At 35.1% G+C, this 10,505-nt stretch overlaps 1 protein-coding gene across 1 annotated transcript; it reads left to right on the top strand.

The window, feature by feature from the left end:
* Nucleotides 1-373: 373 nt before the first annotated feature.
* Nucleotides 374-9,997, top strand: LOC128995018 (trafficking protein particle complex subunit 2-like protein). Its single transcript, XM_054419884.1, has 5 exons — nucleotides 374-450; nucleotides 1,524-1,696; nucleotides 2,166-2,253; nucleotides 3,383-3,462; nucleotides 9,812-9,997. Exons 1-5 carry the CDS (start codon nucleotides 418-420, stop codon nucleotides 9,852-9,854), a joined length of 417 nt encoding a protein of 138 aa, XP_054275859.1. The 5' UTR covers nucleotides 374-417; the 3' UTR covers nucleotides 9,855-9,997.
* Nucleotides 9,998-10,505: the final 508 nt, after the last annotated feature.

A 10,505-nucleotide genomic window follows, 5' to 3' on the forward strand; every position in this document is an offset into this window, starting at 1 on the left:
TAACGAACTGCATTATTTATTTTTAGTATCAGAATTATTTCCCAAAGTGTACAAAGTCATTACAAAACATCTGTGAATAGTTTCATCATTTTTTAAAGATTATATCCGTATGCTGCAGTAGCTGCCTTAGGAGTAAAACTAAAACCACCTAAACTGGTGGGGTTAATTTATAGCACATCACGATCACACAGTCACAAAATTTACATTTACAGTAAAAGAAGGAAGACTCATAGGAGGCTAGTATGTTTAATCTACGGCAAAATAATATCTCAGTTTAATGAACTAAATAAGATGGTGTAGCTGCATGGTTACAAAATCAAGCCTTCAATCTAGTAGAAAGATGAGAAAGGAGGAATGCAAAAGAAAGAAACCACGAAAACGAAACTAAACGAAACGAAAACATAACAAACAGACGAAATGGCTATTTGTGTTGCAGTTATTGGAAAAGAAGTAAGTAAGAATTAATTTTAAAAAGTTGAGTATATCAGCCTTCCGCATTTTAGTGTTAATTTACATCTAAATTGTATAAGTTTATATCTTTTTCACAATCATATATTTTACTAATTATTTTTTTAGGTTATGTTATGTTGAACTAGGCATAGAAACGCCATGAAGTTGTTTAACAATCCAATAATATTCGACATAACTTAACACTTATACCGAAACCCCGGTCTGACAAGCCCACGGGAATTTTCACAAACGCATTAACTTATGGCAACACTGTTTACTTGGGAGATTCCATTTCCCCAATACCTCCCCCCCTTTTCCTCCCCTACCTATTGATATACTGTTTGTTCATTTCGCATGGGTGCCGTTACCTTGACAGGATGTCTGTTTATAACATGCCCGTCCCGTCTCAGACGCGGGGTCTCACAGGCCGAGGGTTTCGGTTTGTGTGTGTCTAAGCGGGGTCCATTATTTTTCAAATGGGGTCTTACAGACCGGGGGTTTCGGTTAACGTCAGCCTAGGTAGGGTTTCGGTATTAGTGTTAAACAAATGTAAGTGCTCAAACCATGTAGAGTCAGGACTTACAGCTTATTTGAAAAGATCTTTATTTTTTACGGACTTGTACAATCTTTCTGGGTAAGTTAACTTACAGTTTCTTAACGGGGCTACGCTAATATTGATTAACTTAACACTATCAATTTGATTAGTAGTTCTTAATTAGATTTTTTCATTATTAACAAGTTTGGTTAGGTTATGACAGTTTCAATTTATAATTGATATAGGCCTACCGTAGTTAAAAGTATTGATTAGCCCATAAATAATATTTTTAATAGATAATTTAAATCGATAGTAGCGTAGCCCAGTTAAGAAACAACCCTAAATCGCCCCAATCGCTCCAAAAAAAAACCCCAAAAAGAAAGTGTAAAAAGCAAACATAAACTTGTGTTTTAGAGAGTCATCCACCGGTTAGGCTATGTTAACTACTTAGCCTAATAATAAAATTACGTTTGTCACACTGTTTAGGTATGATTTTAAACCAATAACAAAACAAGTAGAGCCTATGCTATTTTTTCAGAATTCACCCAAGTTTATAGCTTGTTTGAGGGAGGAGCAAGAGTTGCAGTTTCATTACAAGGTCCACACATCTCTAGACATTGTAGAGGAGAAGCTATCGTCACCAGGTAAAGTGAGCGGAGATTTGCGGGAACTCTACCTCGGACTTCTCTACTCCACTGAAGAACAGAAAATGTATCCTTTGTAAACCGAACCAATGCATTTTGTGTTTTTGTATACAATATAATAGCAATAAGATCTTATCTTCGCAGAGCTGAAGCTAAGATCCATTGCGGCTAAGCTTTAGGAAATTATTTTTATGTTTCTCTCCGTAGAATTACAGGTTAGGAGGAAAAGAAACTTGTATTTTTTGTTATTTTGTTTCATTATCTGATAAATTCAGTTCAACTTTGTAAAATAAGAAGTTCCTAACATTGATGAAGGTGTTTTTATACCTTTTTGTAAATAGTAGCTCTCATTGTTGCTCACTTTAAATACTGTTGGTGCAATAATGTACTTAGCCAATGGTTCATACATAAGTTATTGCAAAATGTTGAAAATGGATTTGGGACAACTCAAAATCAAAGTTTCTCTTGCCCACAGGTACTGTTAACTAACCTTATTAACTTCTGAGCTCATGGAAAATTTCTTAACATATTTTTAGATTTGGTTATGTAACCAACACCAAAATTAAATTCATCATTGTGGTAGATTCAGCCAATTCCATGCTGCGGGATAATGAAATACGAACCGTAAGTAAATTTGGTAATGTAAGGATATTTTTATAACCTTCTTTAAATGACTTATGTGTATTTGATATTTTACTGTTATAGGCCTACTGTTAGGCCTTAATCACAATGGTTGCTCCAAAACGTTTCTAATGTAAAGCTTTTTTCAGATTTAAAAGTGAAATCAAAATATCATTAAAATAACCATGGGAATTTTATATATCGCCAGAAACAAGATTTTTAGCTTAAAACTTAATGGTGCAAACACTTTTCCGCGATTTAGTTTCAAGATATCTAGTATAGTGACGAAAGTTGTTCTGAAAAGCTGTTGTGCCAGAGATAATAAAGACATTCATTTATTTATTTATGCCTTTTTTTGTAATTTAACTCATTAAAAAAATATTAAGACCAAATGGAAAAAATCTCTAAGGTTAACTATTTAACTAATTCATCAATACTGTACCTGAACTGTCTAATATTATATTCTTAGTTTTTTTTTGGCTTAAAGTTTACAAAATTATTAAAAGAAATATGCGTAGGTACTAAGCTGCATAACATCTCTCCAATAAAAACACTAATAAGCTGCTTAACAATCAAATAACTATTCAATATTTTGTCCCACTTATGAATATAAGTTAACTGAAATAAAAACCTGAAGAAGAAGGAAAAGCTTTAGTCTCAGTCGATAGCATAGACATAGAATAGTTACAAAACCCTATTATGAATAGTATCTAGTGATGACGGCACATCGATCACCTGGTGCGTCAAATGACACAACAAACAGAGCTACTCTCAACTGCCGCCGTCGCCGAATGGAATTCCTAGAGTTCTTGCCTACCACGTTGTTCTCAGGTTCAAGACCCAGCACAGACACTAACATTTCATCTCAAATCGGGGATGTGGACGTCTCTCGTAGCCGGGGGGCATGGTCAGTGTCATGGACGCCATCAGGGATGTGGGAAATTCATGACGTCATAAAAAATCTTGTGTGGATCTTTCCTACTAATACTTATTCTACATATAGGCTACCGGACACGGAAAATTTGAAATTGTCTTTTGCTGATCCATAAGATTGATGGAATGTATTAGTGAGTATGTTTTATCCATGGTTTAATGTAGCCTACAACGTTTGTAATGATTATTTTTTCTGCAGATGTTTAGGAAGCTGCATGCAGCATACACAGATGTGGTGTGTAATCCATTCCATGTACCTGGAGATAAGATAGAATCAAAGTAAGTACATTAAAATAAACTGTCAACTTGAACATTCATTAGTTATACTTTACAAATACTCAAGTGTTGGGAAATAGCGCGCTACAAGTAGCGACGCTACGGTAGCGCACTACTTTTTTTGTAGCGTTAGCTGTAGCTACGCTACTTTTAAGATTTTGTGGCTTTAGCTGTAGCTAGCTACATTTTTAAAGTAGTTGTAGCGGAATTTTTCTACTACTTTTCTCGCTACATTATCATTGTTTGAGATAGTGATTTTTATCATAACCTCAACCTTACGAAACAACCTCTTTCAAACTGAGATTTTCAAAAAATTAGGCCTTCTTTCTTGGCTTCATACAGCTGGTTGCAGCCGTTTCATTCCCTATTACAACGTTGTTTGGACATGGAGGCCATTAAATGAGTGTTATCCACATTTTTGGCTCTCATTTCCTTAATTTACTACTCTATGATTACTGTCAGATAAAATAAAATCGCTAGATGCAGACGACATTATTGAAACGTTACTGGTGACAAGAGAAGCTATTGAATGCTTGCAAGTGATTGACAGGGAAATTAGTAATCAATTTAAATTTAGTTTCTTTATTATATCGATAGTGTTTCAACTTGGGTTTTAATGGAAACCAACACTAAACATTAAAATAATGAGAAAGCTGGTCTATCGCCCTTTGCTTCAACTGTTGATTGTGGTTCAACATCACAAGCCCTTCCTTGGTTAGATTATGAAGATTTGTCAAAGGTTTACTAAATTAACAAAGAGGAAATTACCTGATGAGATTTAAGATATGCCTAGACTACATGATAATTGTAACGAAAAAAACTCCATATAACATGAAACTTACATTGAAAAATAGCATAGTTTGCTCCTGCTAACAGCTCTTGCTTGTATAGGACTACTAGCTGTACCCGCGGGCTTTGCCCCGTTTAACTTTATAAGTGAGCTCGTTCGCATGGCTCAATCACGTCTTGGTTGAAGTTCGTTCGCTACGCTCACTCACCTTTTGGTTGCAAATTAGCTGTTGTCATAAATAATAAAAAAAAATAACAGTGCTGCACCCTGTTGGTAAACCTTGTAACTTTAATGCTATTGAACATCATAGAACAGAACCAACTTGTTTAATTGAAACAGCTGTTAAGATTCTTTAATTCCATTTAAATATGAGTACTCATAAGGTTAACATGGGAAACTCCAGAGCCACTGGGGCGGAGCCCGAGAGTCAGATCAGAATAAAAACAACTTAGTTTTCCTATTTAATGCCTAAAGAATCAGTGTACCAAATTTCAGCCTCCTAGGTAAATGGGAAGTAAGAGCATTAGTGATGAGTGAGTGAGTCAGTGAGGGCTTTGCTTTTTATATATATACTTTGTCTTTTATATATATAGATTCCTAGGCTATGCTATGGTTTAAGACGAATACCAAGTTCCAAGTTCAATTATTAGGAATATATCTGTTTAATCCTTGCAAGAACAAGCCTACTATAGCCAACTTGTTACATAGCCAAGTAGGCCTACGTTATTTTTACTTTACAAATTTCAACATGTTTAAATTAAAAGCCGATTTCAGGATAAGTTGCTGAATACTGTTTTCTGTACCAACTAGGTTGAAGCACAATTTGCCCTATGCATAATGACAATAAAGGACGATTTCGGATGAACAAGTGTTATTCATAGAACAAGTAACTTATCACTATGGTTAAAAGTTATAGCAATGTCGTTTTTGTTTTTAACATTAAAAGTTAAGAAAGGCAATAAACTCCAATTTCAGTAGGCTAGGCTCTGTAACACAAAAAAGTATTTTTAAATAATCGTTTTACAGTTTTATTGGTCTTAATTGTTGATATAAGACATCTATAAATGAATCTATATTAAAGAAATAAAATTAGCTTTTAAAATATAGTTTGGTTGTATGTCCTTTGAACTTAATGAAATTTACATATAAGATGCTTAAAAATAATGCAATATTTAAAAATAAGTACTAAATATGATGGGACACCCCACTATTTGGTTCTGTTGTTGTAATGTTAGGTTTATAATGCCAACAAATAAAATACAATCTAGGAATACAGTAGAGTCCCCCAAACTCGGCGTAATGTGCTGTAATGTGGGTGCCGAGTTTGTGAAATGCCGGGTTATTGGGAACTAGGGTTAAAAATAAGAACAATACAATTTTTAAGCTATTTAACCACCTTTTTTTATTAATATTTATATTAAAAGTCAGTATTAAGTCATCAGATATGGTACAACAAATCCTTGGTACGAGTTGTGAATGGTTTGACTTGAGCTGGCTTGAGTCCATGTTTAACTCGGACTAAAAAAATCACTAGTTTTTTGAGCCAGATGATGGGCGAGTTATCCAGACTGCCGGGTTATCGATTGCCGAGTTTGCGGGACTCTACTGTAATTTGTTTTCCAAGTAATGTTAGATACAATACTGACATTTTTTGTTTAAAAGTTTGTTCAATAAAAATGTAGTTGCAATTAATTTTACATTTACCTAATGTGCGTGGAATAAAAAGTAACTTCTTTGGAAAAGTAGCTAAAATTGTAGCTGTAGCTACATTTCATTGTAGCTGTAGTTGTAGCTAGCTACTTTTTCGGAACTGTAGCTGTAGCTGAGCTACTTTTTTGGAAATGTAGCAGTAGTTGTAGCTAGCTACATTTTTAAAGTAGCTTCCCCAACACTGCTAATACTCCCCTAAGTAACACATTTCGGGGGAAGACAGTGGTTTCAGTGCTTAAATAACACCCCTGCAACCCCCGTTTTCATACGAAATATCATAAAACATAAAAAGCATTCCAAGTTGGATTCAAGATTCTAAATTGAAAGAATCAGGTCAAAAATTTTATCTCTTATGATTAAGTCCACTAAATCAATGGACCTTGGCTAAAGATATTTGTTGTCTAGTATGTATTTTTTTTTCAAGATAAATGTTGTTGAAATAATGAGTAAACCTTTTACAAATTCTAAGGCTTTATGTGAGTAAAAACCAACATTACAGAAAACACAAATAAACAAGTTAAATTTGCATAGTAACCTGGACAGCTGATCAAAGTTATAATAAAATAACTAATAACTAATAAGCGTAATATCAAGGATATTAGAAATCATCACATTCTCCCTTGGTTAAAATATTATGCATAATCTTGTAGGTATTTTGGAAGTCTTTTCTACCTGATTGGTCTTTGATAAGTTAATGTTAATGGTAAATTTGGTACACTTTCACTTGTTTCCAAATTATCGGTTGGATTTTCATTTATTTGTACATCATTTTGTGCCTCATCTTGTCCTTCTTGAGAATTTGATGTCTGAGCCATAGCAGTGTCAGTTTCATCTATGAGAAGTCTCACATTCCCTCAAGAAGCCAAATGCTTTAGAGACACGTTCGATTCTTGTCCATTTTGATTTCAAACACGAGCATACTGAGGGTTAGCTTCGATAATCTCTACTTCATCCACTTTCTTGTCGTACTTGCTTTATTGATTATGGCGTTTTAGTAGAGCTGGTCCAGGAAAACTTAGCCATGTGGGCAAAGCAATTCCATTGCTTGATCTCCTAGAGTGCACAAAAAAGCGTTCGTGGGGAGTTGCATTGGTAGCCGTACACAGTAAAGATCTAATAGCATGCAATGCATCATGGAGAACACGCTCCCACTGCCTAATTGGTAAATTCTTTGTCTTCAGTGCAAGGATTATTGTTCTCCAAAGTGTTCCGTTGAAGCGCCTGACTTGTCCGTTTCCTTCTGGATTGTAAGGTGTTGTTTTACTTGTGGCGATACCATGAGAATGTAAAAACGATACTAGTTCTTGAGATAAAAATGAAGATTCTTTGTCGGAGTGGATGTATAACTTGGAATTTCAAACATTGAAAACAGATTACTAAGACAATTAATCACAGTAGATGAACTAGTATTCCTACACGGATATGCAAATGGGAATCTGGAATATTAAAAATAAAGGAAAGAGCTTGTTGATCTGTCATTAGTTTGAAATGATGGCCAGTAAGAAAGTGTTTCCATTTCCGTACAGCTTCTACAATGGTACTTGCTTCCTTTTCAATAGCAGAGTGTCTTCTTTCAGTGTCAGAAAGACTTCTCGAATAGAACGCTGTAGGTCTCCCATTTTGACTTAGAGTTGCAGCAACAGCAAAGTCAGATGCATCAGTCTCTACCATTGAAGTTTATAACACAACTGGAATGCTAGGTACCTGTTCAAGAAAGCGGGCCGTTGAGGCAGCCTTCCCGCACCACCATGTGAGACCCAGCAGATTTTAGCCAATTCATCGAATAGTGCGCGAAGTTGTTAACTCGCTCCTAGCCTTCAATAACAAAGATTAAGTACAATAATGTTTATATATTCAAAATCTGCATTAAATGCAGAATGTAATGGTATAAATCAATTTTACTTTTGATTTGAAATAGAAATTCTATAGTTAAAAAGAGGAGCGTATTAACAACTGCGTGCACGGCTTGAGGAACTGACATATCTGCGTTGGGTCCCACATAGTGGTGGGCAAAGGTTGCTGAAACAACGCGCTTTTTATCCCACGTCTTCTATCTACCCGGTGTTCCAGTTGTGTTATATACTTCGATGGTCTCTACCAATAGTGGACTTTCTGGGTCAATGGTAGTAATAATCGAGCTGGCAATGTCCTTTTTCAGTTCCTCAAAGGCAGATTGAGGCAAAAGAAAAGATTTACAACAGACTAAGTTTTGTATTTTGTCTGAAAGATTACATATCCACTTAGAGTAATGGGCAAACATTCCCACAACACGCTTAAGAGATGTCGCATCTTTGGGAGGAGGCATCTCCAACAACGTTTTTAGTCTGGATCTGGTCTCATGGTCTTATTACATATCAAATAACCTTACAGCTTTATTGAACTATGAGAATACTTGGACTTCTTATCGTTCAAAGTGAAATTATACATTTTAGCTACCTGAAGAAACCTTTGTAAATTCTCGTCATGTTCTGCTTGAGAGCCGCCACAGATGGTCAGCCTATATCATCTAAATAAGCATATACACTCCTTTAAGGTTTCTTTTGAATATTATAGAGTCTATCACTCTTTGAAAACAGGCTACACCGTTGGTGAAACCAAAGGGGATTCTAGTGAACTGGTATGGCTTACCATCAGCTTCAAATGCTGTGTAAGGTCTTTCTTCTGCAGAAATGGGAATTTGATGATATATGCTGATTTCAAGTCAATAGTACTGAATATTGGATAGCTAGCCACTTTACTTACAATGTCGTCAAACGGGGGTAGTGGGTAAGCATCAAGTAAAGTATATTTATTTATCGTTTATGAATAGTTAATAACTAGACGTTTCTTATGGTTTTCATTCAGAGTGATTAGTGGCTGAGCTCGCCAGGGAGAGTTAGTCTCTTCAATAATGCCCTCAGATAGCATGTTTTGTACCTCACAGGTAATGAATTGTTTGTCTTCGTCTGAAAATCTTCGGGTCTTAGTGGCAATGGGTCGTATATTAGGAACTAAATTACTGAACAATTTTGGAGATACATCATCAGCCGATAGTAAGCTACATATGGAAAGTGGTGGTCTAGGTCCTCCAAAAGATATGTCAACATGAGAGTGATACTTCATGAGATCATGGCCGAGTAATACATCTGCACATAACTGCGGCAAAATTGACAACTTAAAACCATTGTACGTATGACCTTGAATATGTAAGTCTACTAATACGTAGCCTAATACTTTTGACGTCAAAGTTGTAATAGCCATAGAAACCTGACCACTTCCAGGGACTACTTTAATTCTGTGTTTTAAACAAAATCATGACTTTAGTAGCTATCAGAACTACCAGTATCAATTAAAGAGTTAGCATGTCTACCATTTACTCTGGCTGAGACAACAGCTTTTGACAAGCAAGCAGGTCCAGCGGCAGTAATATTTATTAGCTGTGATATTTTCAGACAAATCGGAAAAAAGAAGACACTTCTAAAACCTCTGTTGACAGCTTTGGATTTACATACCTTTGAGAAGTGACCTTTTTTACCACAACAATGGCAGGTGACATCTTTTGCTGGACATACGGAACGAGGATGACGCTGATGGTCACAGAAGACGCACCTAGACTATGCAAAAACTCAAATAAGTTGTTAAAATAATGAGTAAACCTCTAAAAATTATAACGCTTTATTTGAGTAAAAACCAACATTACAGAAAAACACAAATAAACAAGTTAAATTTGCATAGTAACCAGGACAGCTGATCAAAGTTGTAATATCAAGGATATTAGAAATCGTTACAAATGTAAGGGGTTTTTATATGATTGTGGTTGGTTTAGAGGAAAGGTTTACAGATTCAAACATAATTCGACATTTTTTGTTCTAGAAAGTTTGATGCAGTTGTGAGAGCCATCCTTCAAGGGAATTGAGTAACAGAGAAGTGCAACATCAACGCCACATTAAAGGTGTTAAATGTGTATAGGAAACATAGTTCTCCTTTTTATACCTTGTAAATTTGTATTTAATCATTCATTGTATAAATATGTCATAAGTTAATGAATTTTAATATTTTTTTCTGGATATTCCATTTATTACCCTTTCCATCTATTTGGCTGATCATCCCGATATAAGGTTGTAGAATCAGTCAAATCTTGAATAATCATCTTGAGGAATCATTTTGTCAGTTTTTGATGTAAAAGATTCATCATCCTGAATTTGTTTTACATACACCAGCAGTTGCTGGGGTAAAAATGTAAACAAAACTACCCTTGTTACTATATTTGATAACGTTGTTGATAACATTTCTTTGTGCACGACTTTAAATGGAAGCCTAAGTTAAATAAATTACTCATACCATACATAGGCATTGGAATAATTGTTTCAAGAAAAGCTTGTCCTAATTTTAATGGAGAAATGAAAACATTGTTGCCTAGAATGGAAAGCGAGCTTCAATGTTGCAATTTGACTAGTGTCTTTACCTTTAGCAATACCTTTAGCTTAGGGACAAATCCTTAGTACTAACAATCACTAGTCATAATTACTTACGACTGCTTTTTAAAGTAGCCGTTTCAGTTCAGTTC

This window comes from Macrosteles quadrilineatus, unplaced genomic scaffold, assembly GCF_028750875.1.
Source record: "Macrosteles quadrilineatus isolate MER2022 unplaced genomic scaffold, UCM_ALF_1.0 Scaffold_5__1_contigs__length_97177068, whole genome shotgun sequence".
In the NCBI taxonomy this organism is placed as follows: Eukaryota; Metazoa; Arthropoda; class Insecta; order Hemiptera; family Cicadellidae; genus Macrosteles; species Macrosteles quadrilineatus.

Coding starts and splice junctions, on each gene's coding strand:
- LOC128995018 (XM_054419884.1), top strand. CDS start 418: ATGGCTATTTGTGTTGCAGTTATTGGAAAAGAA. Junction 1,697..2,165: donor TCCACTGAAGAACAGAAAAT/GTATCCTTTGTA, acceptor ACATATTTTTAG/ATTTGGTTATGTAACCAACA. Junction 2,254..3,382: donor GGGATAATGAAATACGAACC/GTAAGTAAATTT, acceptor TTTTTTCTGCAG/ATGTTTAGGAAGCTGCATGC.